The sequence below is a fragment of the Athene noctua genome, chromosome 14 (genome assembly GCF_965140245.1).
Source record: "Athene noctua chromosome 14, bAthNoc1.hap1.1, whole genome shotgun sequence".
NCBI classification, from domain to species: Eukaryota; Metazoa; Chordata; class Aves; order Strigiformes; family Strigidae; genus Athene; species Athene noctua.
This window is the reverse complement of record NC_134050.1, coordinates 17,331,851-17,347,467: the sequence shown is the minus strand read 5'-3', so window position 1 is coordinate 17,347,467 and position 15,617 is coordinate 17,331,851. Positions and strand designations below refer to the sequence as shown.

Here is a 15,617-nt window from a genome sequence, read left to right as displayed (position 1 = left end):
ATACAGTTTGATGCACGTTAATTAATGGGTCATTGCTAAATACTCAGTTCTGGTACATGGCAACAATTCCAACTTTTTGGATATTTTGGTTAACAGTGGATAATTAGTATGCTGATCACCATTAAAATAGTAGCTGCTGCCGAGAGGAGGGCACACTGGTTGTAAGAGATGCATTATTTCCTAACAAAAAATATGGCTCCGTACAAACTCACTGGTTTTCTGACTGCTGCTTGCTCAGGGTGAAGAGCAGGTCAGGCAGTACCAAAATCCCATCCCTGCTAATGGGGGCAGAGCTGAATGAACCCAACAAATCCCTATTTTATGAAGACATCACAGCAAGATTAATATCTATTAACAAAAGACTCCTGTCAGAAAGGTATTTTTATCAGAACTGAGATTTTTTTTTTTTCTTTCAGCCTCTGATAACAGACAAAGCTTTTGCACAACCTACATTTATGTTGCACAGAAGCAGCATCATATACATGAGAAAATGAAGTTCAGTTGAAGCTTAGCAGTGTAAGAAAGACCACAACCCAGTACTTCCCCCTTCAGCTGCTGTTTATATTATTCCAAAGAAATTTCCCTTTAAAGAATGGTAGTAATATTAATTTTATTGGTGTATCTTTTCATACAAAATTCTAATAAAGCCAGATAGCTTTTGTATGCTAAAAATGTGCATGCCAGTTTTAAGTAATGAAAAAAATGACAAACAGCCCAAATTCCTAGTTTGTATGAGAATTCCTGCTACACATTCTTGCTTTAAGGTTTAAGTGATTTTTTTTTTTTCTTGACCTTTGAGAGAGAAAAGTGAAATGAAATCAGAGAAGCACTTAGGCATAGATGCAGCGTTCCATGCGGGGTGATACATCAAGGCAAAGGCTGAGAGCAGCGAGCTGAGAGCAGCTGGCATTGAAACAAAAATGGAGGAGCAGCAGTGGGGGGCCTGGCTGCAGGGGGGCACCTGCTTCATGTTTGGGAAGTGACCACAAGCCATGGCGCGCCGAGACTCCAGTCCCTGGGGATGAGAGAGGACCCTCGCAGGGGAACGCCGGTGTAGGAATACCTGGCAGGAGCCAGCGCGGGGAGAGGATGATGAGTGCGATCCTTTGAGGGTTGTAGGAGCTCCAGGAACTGTATGGACTGTAATAGTTCAGTGTCCCAGGCCCTTTCCTGTGGGAACTTCCTTGATTTCCTTCCTAAGCAGCTCAGAAATACGAGCTTGCTTTCTTGGCCAAGGCAGCACCTTGGTGTTTAGTGTGTAAGTGATCACCCTTCAACAGGGAGATGCCCTTGGACAGAGAAATGTGGAAGTTAGCAATGATGACGGGTTGAGGCAGTGGTGTCTGGAGAACAGAAGACAGATTGCACTTAGAAAATAAGGTGGTAGAATCATCCTGGAGGAGAAAGTTTTTAGCGCGATTTGCAGAACGGGGTTTTGGAGAAAGGAGCAAGTGATACAGGAGTGGGAGGGGAGAAACTCCCAAGAAATGGAAGGAGGAAGACCAAGAAATCCTCAGTGGTGTCAAAGGTTGACAGTGCTTGGTGTAAAGGCTTTGAGAACTGGGCCTTAGGCCTTCATAAGATTAAGCTTTACTTCTACAGTACTTCAGTAGGACCAAAGGTTTAATCTGAAAAAATGAGAATAAAACTTAATTATCAATGTATGTGATGTCAGTCTCGGACTGATCTGCACGTTCTTCTCTTTCACTTCTTTCTGGCAAAGGCACTTCTGTGTTGACATTCATCACACCTAATAGGATTGGAAAAGCCATGTACTTGTTAAAAAGCATCAGGACAAGGGGCACATAATAGTAGTTGCGTAAGAAACTTTAAAATGTTGAAAATAATCCACAGTAAAAAGATAGTGTAGATTCTAATGTGAGTTTTCTCAGTAAACAATAAAAACAGGCTGCTTCTTTATTTTTCAGATATTGAAGTTTGATTTTTAATCAGTTACAGTATTAAAATATCTGGGGATCATGCTACAGGATGTTGATAATGAAGCCATTTATGTATGTGTTTTATAAGCTTCTAACAGAATTAAGTCAAGTTTGAGGTGAGTTTGATTCTGGGTGACTGGAGGTTTTGTCATGTCACGACTTGCTGAGTTTCCAGCCACTTCTTTTTCCCATGTAGTTTGTATATGTTCAGTTTACGGGGTTTGGGGGGCTTTTTGTGTAAAAGATAGTAACAGGTGGATACTGCAATAGATCATTAAGAAGAACGTCCAAAAATGTTACTGTGTTGGACATCCTGCAGTGGCTGGAAATAGTCTGTTTCTGTCTCTAATGTTTTAAACTCCAAAGAGTAGAGCCCTGGGACACAAGACAAGATTCTTAACAGACAGAAACAGTTGCAGCTCTGAAGGCAAATGAGCTGTGTTAATTAAAACAACGTAGGAGGCTTGCTCAATTTTAATTTTATTTTTAATGATTATTGTTATCCATGTTAAATGTGTTGGTAATACTTTGGCAGTGCTGTCTCATCGACTCAGGAAATCCCCAAGACAATTCTGTCAAGAAACCCTGTGGCAAATAGGTACTTATTTACAGGCTTACAGATGGGTGAGATCATTCTAACTCACACTAAGCAACAGTCCTTTCCCCAAAGCTTTTAAATATATTTTGCAAAAGGTAATTTTTTCATTCTGAAGTATGAATATTCTGTTCCTTGTACCTCTAGGTATCTCCTTATGTGGCTCTTTTCCAATCTTTTTTTTTCCTTGCATTTTTTAAACTAAACTAAAATTAAACTAAAATTGTTCAGCTGTATTAATTAGCTTTTCCATGATTGTTTTCAATACTTACATGTATAGTTTGGAGCTGGCTGGTTGCACAAGAGGTTGGTTTTGGTTAAAGCCTCTGCCATTGAGGAGATAACAGCTGTACAGTAGCAAATCTACAAAATAGGTAGTGATTTCTGCATCAGCTAATTTTTGTAGTACTTTATCCATTGTTAAATTTGCAAGAAAGATAATCTAGGCAGCAGGCTGAAGCAGCATCAGAGATAGCACTTTTTTTTTTTTTAGGAGATATAGTTGAACTGTTGGAGGAAGATTTGTATTAAATACCTTCCTTTTTTGTGAGTATATTGCATTATCTCAAGCTGGCACAAACTTATTAAAGCATTTCTTGTGTGTTCCTGTTGGACCTGTATTTGGTGTCAACATTGTTCATTGAATAGCATGACTTTATTCAGGAAGCCATAAAATGGATAAGAAAGGGGAGGGAAACTGCAATGAGAGTATTAAGATAAGGAACTTCAGTGCAGCCAAAATTACACTGGAGAGTTCTAGGGACAAAGAAAATAACAGTTGTGCTACATAGCACGGTGTAATGCTGAGCATTTTCAGACTGTTTAAAAAAAGTTTGTTTATATTTCAAGGGTTTGTCATCAAAAGCTCAAGATAGGGTTCCCTTCTATTATTTGTGTTTCACATTTCTATGTTAGACACTTCCTTTTGAGACATTGGTATCTGGTATCTGAGAAAATTAGAAAAACTGATGTCCAAAAAGATCCAGAAGTCTGGGTCAGGTCAGACAGAATATGAGTATTTTCAAAGTTGACAGTTTTAAATAAAAGGTTGGGAGAAGGAAGAGAACGGAGAGGGGAAGAGGAAGCATTTACTTCCAGAAGCATCCTTAATGAAGGAAATAAACACTTGTCAAGTAGACTAGCACAGAGAGCAAAAAATGTTATATTCCCCTTTCTCCCTTCTACTGGAGGTCAGAAATATTTTTTTACATATGTTTATCACCACAGAGAAAACAATAAGGAAAGTGAAACTGTAATAGAGATTCTTTCTCCCCCCTTTATCCCTAAATAGGGTCTGCCAAACGACCATTAAATGAGAGAAACATAGTGAAATCCTAAAGCTGATATAAATGCCTATAAATCTATTACTTACCTGGGCTTCCATAACTTTAAACCGCTTTTCTTGTTCTTTCAATCCACTAAAATATTTAGACAAATTATCGACCCTGTGGAAACAAACAGACGTGCTGAGCAAAAAGCAAAGGCCTCAGGAGAAATCCTAAATCACAAACCCCACGGAATTTACTGGAGCCAGGGCCCTTTGCTGGCAGTTCTTTGCTGCTGAGACATCCCATGGCCCCCTAAACGTTTTGTCCTTTTGAGGTGTTCCCACAAGTGTTTATTGAACAGAGCAGCACTTCTGGAACACTCAGACTCACACAGATCACGGCAGCTGTGCAGCTTCTGGTGGGGGGCACTCAGTCCCAGCTGCCGGGGAAGTCAAGGAGAGCAGAAAGGAGCCTTAGGTCCAGCTCTGCCATGTATGTCCCACCTATACCAAATGGAAACTGATCCTGGTGTGGGAACTGAGGCCACAATATTTTCCATCAACACAGGGGAGATGAGCCACTTAAAATTTATACAAGGTTTAATTTTTGGAAACTGGCTTGACATTCAAATCCCTTTCGCCATGCAGTCCAAAGGGACTGCGTAGGGAACTTCCATACAGCACCTCCAAATCACTGTCATGTCCACATGCTTGCTGCATCCTTCACCTCTTTTCCTCCTGGCAGTTCCTTATTCTTAGCATCTCATTCCCCATAGGCTCCTCAAATCCCTCTCTGCTTTGTCCTAACTCCTATAATATCTCACAGTTTCCCTCTAACAGGTTATATTCCATTCAGGTTTATGTGAAAAATCTGCTGCTGGGTGGCTCTCATGCATTTTGGGGTTGGTTCAATGCAAAGTCAAAGAATCTCTTTCTGCAGGTTTCATAAAATTTCAAATACACACCACTACCACCTAAGAGAAAAGATAAAAAGCCTTGGGTTTAGTGGTGATCATCTGAACCTCTTCCAGTCTCTTTCTGGCTCTGCTATACCTGACACTGTGAAGTCAGACTGATTCTTACTTTTCCCCTCCAAGCAGTATCTTCACCTACAATGTACCATCTTTAAAGCTTTCTAGCTTTAAGGCTAGAAGGAATATAATTGTGGTCTTTGGAAGCAATTACACATGTATTTATTGCTTTGATCTCAACAATTGAGCTCTCATTTCTAGCATTTGTCAGTGATATGAGAATAAAGTTTAAACCAACATAATAATTCTAAATCATTATAAATTGAGAGTCTGTGTAGATTATAATTCTAAATTGTTATAAATTGAGAGTCTATGTAGATTAGAGGGAGAAGAGTATTTTCCAAGAACATACTCAAGGATGCTGTTCTGGCCTCCAGCTATTCTGTGAGCCAGGCAGATGGCAGTTTGGCTTGAAAGACACCGCAGAAAGAAAACAGACAGCACAAGAGCATTTCCACGGAACTTTCTTATGATAACTTTCACACCCATTGCGCCTCTATTTGAAGACATTTCATCATAACAGGAAACAGCTGAAACAGGTGTTAAAAGCTTCTTTAAAGAATGGTTTGCTTTCTGGCTTTCAGTATTGCCTTACATGTTACTGTTTTCCCTGCGTATGACTACTTTGTGTCTCACTTAAAGGAGTAAACCTCTGAATAATAATTTAGGACTTTTTCTTTAGAATACTAAACGAATTTAAGTTATATTCCTAGTGGGGAGGTATTTTAGAGGAGTATTTAAATGGAGTGTCAGTTAATTAAATACAATTTTAGAGCCAGTATCATTTACACATTCTGTGGAAAACTGTAGTCTCATGCCATAAAGCCATAAATAGTTGTTCTTCTACACCTGTAGGCTGGGGGTAATCCAAGATATCTTAAACTTCCATTCAAAAGTCTAAGCCATTCAAAAGTCTAAGGCAAAAGTCTGTGTTGTATTCTTACAGGGAATGGAAGTACATGCACGGCAGTATAGCAAAGGAACTATTCTTCCACCATTTCTTCATGAATTTGATTTTCATTGAACTTGACTGCAGATTTGGTTGGACCTTACAGGTCTGTAATTGTACATACTTCAAGAGGGCCAGAAACTCTTCCAATATTGTAGTGATGCTGGCTTCTCACATTTTTTCATGGACTGTGTATTTCCTAACTGCAGTCTAGTTGGACTCTTCATATAAGCTTTACAAGCATCTGAATGTTCATCTCATTTAAAGCTGAAGACTTGCAAGGTGCACTTATTGTGAGTCAGAATAACATACTTGTTAGATGTGGCCTTCAGCCTTTCTTCACTGCTTGCTTTTCTTTCTTGTTCAAGGTTTACAAGGTAATTTTCTTTTTGTACCAACTCCCATGTTATGATTTTTTGATCCAGGCCAACTGGAAGATCTCTTTCTGTAGGAAAAAAATTTAAGAATTATATTTTACTCCCTTTTCTCTTATACTAGTAGTGGAAGGCTGCTATGCTAAAGAAGAATGAAGTCTTGCCATTGCAGGCCCTTTGCCATTGCAGGAGTGTCATGTTATGAAAATGCAGTGTAAAATAAGTATTTTCTGCTTCTTTTTTCTCTTGTGATGGAAGGCAATAGACCTTTTTGCAGTTGGATACGACTCCTGAGTTTTCTAAAGAACAGCATGGACCAATTTCTGTGGTTCCATTTAAACTCACCTACAACCTTACTGGACTTCTGACGTATTTTATCCCCACAGTATTTGATCAGCAGAGTTTTATGTTCAGATGCACTTTATCATCTAAGCTTCTTTATCAGAACAATTATAAATAGGAAGGACAAACTGTGAATAAATCCCTCCACCTTGAAGTATAAAGCCTGTTGTTGTTAAGCGTCCCAGCCAACAACAGACCTCAATTTCACAGACACATTTTGCATGTAACATACTAGTTTTGTATCTTCCTAAAGGCTGGTAAAAGGGCACGCTTGCTGCATGCTTCAAACGCTTCTGAATCTAGAACCTGAGCCGTCAGGTACTTGTTTTCTTAGGGGAAAAATGACTGGCTTTTTTGGAAGAAACCTCAGTAGTATGCTTTTGATAGCCAGGATTGTGGCTGAAAGAGAGCTTAGTCAAAGGGCTCTGAATTGGTCCAGTCTGACAACAGTTCTGCTCCAAAGCCCAATAGCAGCCTGCACATGAGGAGTAAATAGGCTTATTATCAGACACTATTAAACTAGATGGGCCAAGTTTGCCATCACTAGAGAAAGCCCCCCAGTACCTCCTGGAATTAGTTGAACTTCATCTGCATTCTAAATTATAACTTTTAAGGGACCACCATTTCTCTAAGCGTGCTCGCTATCTGTCCATGTCTGTATTGGGAAATTCCACTGATCCTAGTAGATTTTTAGACTTGGTATATGTTTTTAGGGTTATCCATACTTAATGATTACTAAAATTCAGGAGTGAATTAAATAACTATTCACTAAACCTATCCATTGTTACCTCTTCAGAAATCAAATCCCTTTAACCAGTTAATACCTTTGTTGTAATAACTATGGTGCATAAAGAAATGCATTGTGGGAAACTGTTTATAGTAGAGGATATATTATAAGCCTTAATTTTTCATTTGTACTCTCCTGGCACTTTTTGTTAAAAATAAATAGTGACTCATTATCTTAAGGAAATCTTAATTGCTCTTCCATTTTGCCTATGCAGCATGTCCTAGGTAGTGTTAGGGTCTCCAGTTGCTAGATATTTGTTAACAACTCACCCAGATGTTCTTTTTTATGTTCCATTTTGTTGAAGATTCTTCTGAGAACCAGAGTTATGTGGTTAATAATGATAAATGGTGGTGCTAAGGCAGGCCGGCCATGATATTCAACAATCAGGTTGTAGCGCTGAATTTTCCAGAAGATGTCTGCATTGCCCTGAACAACTTGAAAAGTGTAACTGTAATTGAGGGGGGGGGGGGGGGGGGGGGGAAGTAGATAACTGTTTTTACCGCAACAAGCTAAAGCTTATTACAAAATTTAGCCCCATATTTACTTTAAAAAAGGAACAGCAAGCTCATCAAGTAGTGTTAATTTAATCTAAAATTAATGTAAGTTCTTAGATATTAAAATGATTGCAGTTGCAGTCTTAAAATGTTAAAAAATAAATTAGATTTTTTTTTTTTTAAATAAAGGTAATTCCACTTCACTCAGGCAAGACCACTGAACATGCCATGTCAGTTCTTCAACCAAATGAATCATTATTAGCTGTGCTGACATAAAACATTTCCCTTGTATGCAGATTATCCTCTGTTAAATCTGCCAAGTTTACAGCTGCTTTGCACCTGCAAACTTGTGGTGCAGCACAGCCAGGGATCCAGACCCTTCTACGCATGTTTAATCGAATGTTTAGCAGTAAAAAAAGCTTCTTTTTTTCTTGTCTTTAATGTGGCTAGAGTAAGGACGATGAGAACTTAAGAACTGTATGATCACAGAAGTCCACTTATCAATCCCCAAATAATATTAATTTGGAAAATTACTAGTGTATTCCAAAATGAACAGCCAACAGCAATGTAGTAAATGTGGGCATTCAGTTAAACCTTTGCAGCCTCTGTCTTGATAGTTACTGAAGTGGCTCTTACCTGAACATAGCAATCAGGAGATTCATAAGGAGGACATTGGTGACTAGAAGGAAGATGACCAACAGAAGTATGACGAGCCAATTGGCATAGCTGTTAGGACATGATGGTGGGTTCTCCTGCAGAATCTGCAGTGGATTTAATGTACAGTTCGTGGGATGCATTCGTGATGCTGCAAAGGAAGATAGAGAAATAAAAGAATAGTTTTGACAAATCCTGCTGCCACATTTACTTCTTAGAGTAGAGACAAAATCTTTGCATTTTGGTGAGCAAAATCTCTGACTCAACATATGGCAAAAATTACAAATCACTCCCAAGGTTTGAAGTAATGCATTTTATAGCTATTTCAATGCAAATAAAAACCGAATTAATATCTCTAAACATGTCTTTTTTTTAAGAACTAGTGACATGGATGGATGTGCCTTTCATGTTAAGATACAAATCAAGGACAATGATGATACTGATTACGAAAATGAGATTTAGTCTTGGCTGCATATAACCAGCAGTATAATTTTTTTCTGAATATTTTACAATTATTAAAATATTAAACTCAATATTGGGGTAGTATTTTTGTACTGCCCTTGTTGACTGCTAGCAGGACCATAAGTATGAGACTCTCTTAACCCTAAAAGGACAGTTCTTTGACTGCTTGAGCTACTGAGCTAATTATTGCAGTTGAAATATCATTTATGTGAACTAATATCCAATGTCTTAATTTTGTGAAAACGTAATAATGTTGTGTACATGAAGAGACATTGCCTTAATGTGCAAGAGGTTTGCAAGCCTAGGACAGTGCAGACCTCCAGACCTTGGCTGCTCATTCAGGGGCAACATGGCTGGCACAGCTGGCTTTTTAGTAACATTCAGCAAAGGGGGCCTATATTCTTTTTAGCCTAATTGTGAGTTCTGAAGTCAAACCACCTTTGAGTATTTAGCAGTTGTGTTCCCCCACATACTTGTCTTCGCAGTCCTCATGGTGGTATGCATGTTAGAGGAGAAAACTCAGTAAAAGCTGGGAATGGGGTTCCTCATTCTAAATTTAAACTACTTTGTACAGCTGAATTTGCAGTCCAGATTAGTAAGAATGGTTCTACTGCATCAGACTAGAGGTCTAGCCATGTTGCCTGTCTCCAGCTATGAATTAAATCCACAGATTAAGACTAGCATAATGATTATTTACTTTTTTTGTTCTCCATTTTTTCACTAATAATTCTTTCCCCTACTGCCATGGATAACCCCACGATCATAACCCTTAGAGCATGCAGTTGTATCACCACAGATGGGACTGCTTTCACCAAGTGCATTACCTTACATTTATCTACACTGAATTTCATTTGATGATTTAGCACTCATGAGGGCCCTCTTGCTACTCTTAGGTGCCTGCTTTAGTCTTTACTAACCAGTAATGTAGTTTTGTCAGCAAATTTTGTCCTCCTCATTACCCACCTCCTTTTCTGAATGTTTCATAAAGATGTCAAACAGAATAAGCCCCAGAGAGCCCCAGAACAAATGACTCCCTTCTGGAAGTTGCCTGTGTAATTAATTCTTTTTTTCTCTGTTTTTCAACCAGTTATTTGTCCAGGTGACGATACTCTTCGGAGTCTCAATGGAGAGAAACACATATTTCTAGGGAATGCTACATCTGACCTATTTCCAAATTAGATTAATCCTACTCCATTAATATTTGTTTCTCTCCAATTACTTTAATGGAAATAAGACTGACTGGTTGTGCTGTGCATGCTTACACCATAGGCAATTAAAGTTAAGTAATTTTTTGGCTTTTCTATAGACATATGCCTTTTCTTATTAAGCTGAGTGAACATGAAAGAATGCTTACTGGTTTGCTTCTGCCTATGGGATTTTTTTTGTTCCATCTATATTACATCAAGTTTGAATCCTACTTCAATATTATCACTGACATTTAGCACAGTTATTCTGGCTAATGCTATGGCTTTACTTCAGTTCTTTGGGAGATGACCTATTCTGTATTTTACTTGCTTACCTACCAAAAATGTTGCCTTTGAACTTTTATGCCCACGTATTTCTGTGTCTTGTTATTATTTTTATGTTGTTTTGTTTGAAATGTTGCACATACACAATAAATAGCTTTATTTGATTTGGGCAGCTTTACCTTCAGAGTCAATAAATGCTCCAGAGGAATATTTATTCTAAAACATAAGTGTTTGCTTATGGGCAGAGCTGTACTGCTTTAACACTGCCATGTTAAAACTACTGCCAAAATGTATGGAGATGCTATTATTTTGGTTTACACAGGGTTATCTGGGTCTAGGTTAAACTGAATGGAAATGGATTGAAGTGAAAGAAGGTATGCCAGCCTTTAAAACTGCAAATCCTTGTGTGAATATTTCAGAGAGCTTGTCTAAATAGGGCCAAACCTTATGCTCTACTGTAATTCCACAATTCACATTAGCTCTTTGCAAATACACTATTTATATCATAGTAATGTGAAAGCTTTGGTCTGCAGGACAAAGATGGAAAAAAAAAAAAAAAGACAATACTGGGAATTCTATGCTCTAATCAGAAGTGTGCATTTAAAAATGGCCAAGTTAGGTGGGGGGAAGAAATTTCCTCACTGTCTATTTCATCCAGTGGAATCTGGCCAAATATCTGAAGGTAGGGACGATAAAGCACCCTTCTGAATATCCATTCCACTCGGCTGTCATCGGGATGAAGTAGAGCTTGAGTTGTCACACCATAGGCAATGAGCCACACACTCAAGAAAAACAGAAAGAAGAAAACATCCTTCATCTAAAAAAGAGAGGGGGAGGGGAGAAAAGGAGAGGTGACTGTAATAGCATAGGCAAAGAGTGGTAGTCTTTCTATATGAAAACTGCTCAGATAATTCTGTTTCTTTACAAGCTTGTTTAGGTTACATGAAGTGGAACAGGATACAGTTCCACGCACAGAATTCCTCTTCTGACCTTGCTGTTGTTATATTGTTCTTGACCTGTAATCAGTATTTGTCTTTGGTAGGTCATTTAGACAAAGGCATTTGTTTTAAATCAAAACCTTGCTTTTCAATCAGCTAACATTTAAAAATGAAACACATTCTATCTTTTAAGTGAATCTCATTGTACGTTTTAAATGCAGATTTTCTGTGAGAGCCGTCAACTGCTTTACTGTGAATTGCAAGACTGCTGCTGCAGCAGTGAATCCTGGTAACAGTCAGTGCTCATTGATGAATACTGAACCACTGATACAGCAGACACTGAAAGCTGCAAGGATCAGGTAGCTTCTATCTTGGGTTTTCAAGCTAAGTAATGCATCTGAGGGATTGTTTTCAGGACTTCCTGCTTTTAAACATTGTGTTTCTCTACAGAAGCAGAAGTAATCAAATCCTAAAACACTTACTTAAAAAAAAAAATCTAATATGTATTTCAAGTGCATTAATTTTTCCCTGGTGGAAGAGGAACACTTCATCCTCTTCCCATCTAATCTGACAGAGTTCATTAGGGTCTGTAGATTCAATTAGATTATTGGATTGTGCAGTTACCCAAAAGCATAGGCATTTCAGACCTCCAGGATGTTACTTGGAGTTCTATTAAGAAACACAGTATCTCAGTCAGGCAAGACATACTTGATGTCTCTCAGACTTTCACCAATCTATTTTGTTTTCTGGATGATTTAAAATTTAGTAATGCTGCAGGACAGTAAGGGTGTCATAGTTAAGAGAGAATGGTGGTGAGTCTAGAAATATTTTTTTCCAACCTGCAGTCCCTCTGTGAACAGGCATTGCTCTGGCATCGAACTGCCATTTTAGCAGCTACCAGACTTGTTTCAGCAATTCTGTAGCAAGGTTAAAAAGGAGAAAAACAATAAGAGACCATCTTGGGTTGCTTCTCTGTTTAAGTAAGGGAAATGGTCTTGCTTGAACCCACCTGATGAACCTTTCAAGAAGGTATCATTTACCGAAATAACTTTCACTGTTCCTTCATTTGACGTAAGGTTCAACACTGAACCACCAATGCTAAGACAATATGTTGGCTTGGATGGGGGCAGATGAAAGGTCCCATTTTGTGGTTTTGTCTAGGCTGTTGTTTATGTTCTTATTTGCATCTTCTTAATCTGTGTGTTATCTCACATGACTCAGATGCCAACATAGTAGACACATCCCTGTATTTGTTCAAGGCCCTGGTTTAGCTTGGTAGGCAGCAAGAAAGGGTTAGGAGCTGTAGATTTGACTTGTTCTCTTACAATATAAGTCTGCTAATGCTGTAAGCTAGATAATGTTCAAGAACAAATATTTATTTGCCATCTACCCTTTTGCTACTCCAAGCAAATGTCATGTTAGAGTTCCAGTTATTGCATTTGTAGACAAATCCAAATAGCTTGGTAGTTATGTTTATTCAATGTATAGGCGTGTTTAGACTGTAGGGCTTTTACTGAGCTCTGCTGTGAGTCACAAATCAAATATTTGTAGATTCTATAATAGCACCTACACTTAGATGAACTCCTATTAATCAGTTACCATGAGCTAATTGGCCTAGAGGATTAACATGCCTAAATAAAACGCTACTTTAACATAGCAATGCATACCCAAGCACAGTAACCGTAGTCCTAATGTCTCATTTCCTGCAGGAGAGTGGTAATAAATAAAAATATTTTATCAACATCTTCCAACATATGCTCACAAAGTACTAATATGGTTTCATTGTAACTTGGAGCTACAAAGTATAAGTAAGAGTAACTCCTGTGGGAAACTTGCAACTCTCCTTTTCCACAGATTTTTTTTTTCACACTTCTTGCAAATAATGTAATCTATGTCCCCAAGCAGAGCAGAGTCGTTCAGTTAATGCCCTGCCCTTCTGTAAATGGCTTGTCATCTGTATGGGGTCTTTGCTCTGCGTGCACACAGCTTATGAAGTGGGAGGAATAGCAGTAAATCAGACACTCTACTCTTCATTTGCCAGATCTGACGATAAATGATTAGGTAAGGTACAAGGATTAGTAAATTGGGACCAGCTTGTTAAACTACAGAGCTCTTTGGAAGGATCTATTTCAAACTCATTGTATCTAATATTCATGCTAAATAAATGAATATATGCAAAATGACAAGCCTTAAAAATATAAAGATTATAAACTGATTTCCTTTGTAAAGAGAAGATTTCCTACTCTCCATTTTTTTGAAAGCACAAGTATTTATCTGAGAGAGTCTGCACACTTACCATCCTTTCCACAATTATGATCTTTGGTCCAAGTTGTTTATGAATTGCAAAAATATGTATAAGTCTAAGTGTAAACACCATAAAATCAATGGCAAGTATTGTTCGGCCAGCTTGAAAAGTCGAGTTCAGCATCCTGCAGAACACATGAAATGAAATATCAGATCTCAACAAGTACCACTGAGAAGTATTTTCTCAAATATTACACTCAGTTTCCAGGCATAGCCTAGTTAGAAAAAGGAAACTGCTTCAGGGCTGTGGTTGCATAAGCCTGTAAGAGGAACGTAACGTAATGTCTGTACGTCAATGCAAAATAGCCAAAAGGTGGAGGGACACTGTATTCTCTGTCTTGGCTTCAATGAGATTTATTTTAAAAAACTACTAATAAAAAAGAGATATTACACAGTGAGTAAAGGGATTGCTAAAACAAAAAACCCAGAGCTTTTATGTACATGTGTTTGAATATACCAATGTAACTTTCTGTGGGCTCTGGAGCAACTCCTACGATTCCACAGAATTTCAGAGGCTTTCATTGCAGAAACACATCTCAAAGCATGTAAAAGTAAATGTCACACCTGTCCTCACGTGCACACGAGACTGTCCTGTCAGTTGACATACATAGCCCTTGCTACTGAGCCTGACCGCATCACATGGAACAGACATATACCTGCAGGTGACCCCAATTATGAAGAGGAATATGGTCACCATATCACATTTATTCCAGTTATCCTCCACATACAGTTTAATTTTTTTCATTAAATTTGTGTCTTCATCTGTATAGAAACTCTGAAAAAGAGAAATAATAATTGGTATCGATCTGTTTCTAGTTTCACTATTTCATTGTGAGTTTTAACATAATACCTGTTTCCTTTTTCTCTTACATTGCAAAAAGCAAGAAGAAATGCCTTGTGTAATAGGAAAAAATGCTTGAAAACAAGCTTGTTTTACTGCCTTAAAATACAAAAGTTGGACGAAAAAGAAAAAAAAATATTTTTGTTCTTGTGGTATTAGCCTTAAGTATTTTTGAGGCCTGATTTAAGATTTTGTCAGCATTTGGGCTGTTAAACAATACAAGACCTTCCAGTCAAAGTTCAGTTGCTAGACATTGCTACCTAAACAGCCTGAACAGATTTGGCATCTGTATACTGGAATTGTCAGTGAGTGCACATTTGATTATCTAGGTAAAAAGTTGGGTGTCTTAATGCGGTTTTAGCCTGGCACTCTTCACGTTTTACAGGCTTATAATGAAATGTTCTTTGATCCAAATATTTTCCATGTTCTCCTCTGGTTATGGCCTTGCTGCATAATTTCAAATAAATTGTAACAAACTGGGACCCCCTCACTGTTCCTGTTGCTTAAATAATGAACACCTAATTGTTCTTCTAGAGTAAATGTTTATAACTGCTTTTTTGTGTCTAAAGAGGACAGCTTTATGCACCCACAGTTGGCAACACACTAGCACCATTGTTCACACATTATTTCAGTTCTTGAGCTGAGGACATTCCAAAGCCAATAACTGGAAGAGTAATAGAGAAGAGGGTTTTTTTTGTTGTTTTGGGTTTTTTTAGGAAAAGCAAACCGAAAAGGCATCTGCTAATGGTTTGAGTTGAGAAGTATATTAGGAAAAACACAAATAATCTGAATTAATTTACTTGTTTTTTTTAAACATTCCCCAATGTGGAAGAATCTCTTAAAATGATGTAGAGTTGTCTGCTGTGTTTCCAGGTATAGAATATAACTTCCAACTTACTTTATTTGTGGTGAGAGGACTGAGTTCTGGGGAATTAAATCAGAGGGACACTTTGCAAAGTGAAGGACACCTGAATCTTAGCTGCTTGCTTGACTTAGCTACAGCTGGAGCAGGATGGAAAAACAGAGGTGGAGCTACAGGTTCATATGGTGGAGGAAGAGCTTGCCCTGGGAGAGAGAGGTGGAGTGCTCTGGATAAGGTAAGGTCTGTGTTGTTCTTCTGTGCAAAACTGCACCTGGCACTTGAAATCTTCAAGCTTGTACAGTTATACA

At 38.2% G+C, this 15,617-nt stretch overlaps 1 protein-coding gene across 1 annotated transcript in view; it reads right to left on the bottom strand.

Annotated features, from left to right (window-relative positions):
- Positions 1 to 419: 419 nt before the first annotated feature.
- Positions 420 to 15,617, bottom strand: part of TRPM5 (transient receptor potential cation channel subfamily M member 5) — a 40,789-nt gene continuing 25,591 nt past the window's right edge. The window contains 9 exon segments of the mRNA XM_074917881.1: positions 420 to 1,750; positions 2,808 to 2,898; positions 3,908 to 3,980; positions 6,095 to 6,227; positions 7,555 to 7,733; positions 8,416 to 8,584; positions 11,007 to 11,181; positions 13,599 to 13,731; positions 14,263 to 14,381. Coding sequence (XP_074773982.1) covers positions 1,650 to 1,750; positions 2,808 to 2,898; positions 3,908 to 3,980; positions 6,095 to 6,227; positions 7,555 to 7,733; positions 8,416 to 8,584; positions 11,007 to 11,181; positions 13,599 to 13,731; positions 14,263 to 14,381 — 1,173 coding nt within the window. The 3' untranslated portion in view covers positions 420 to 1,649.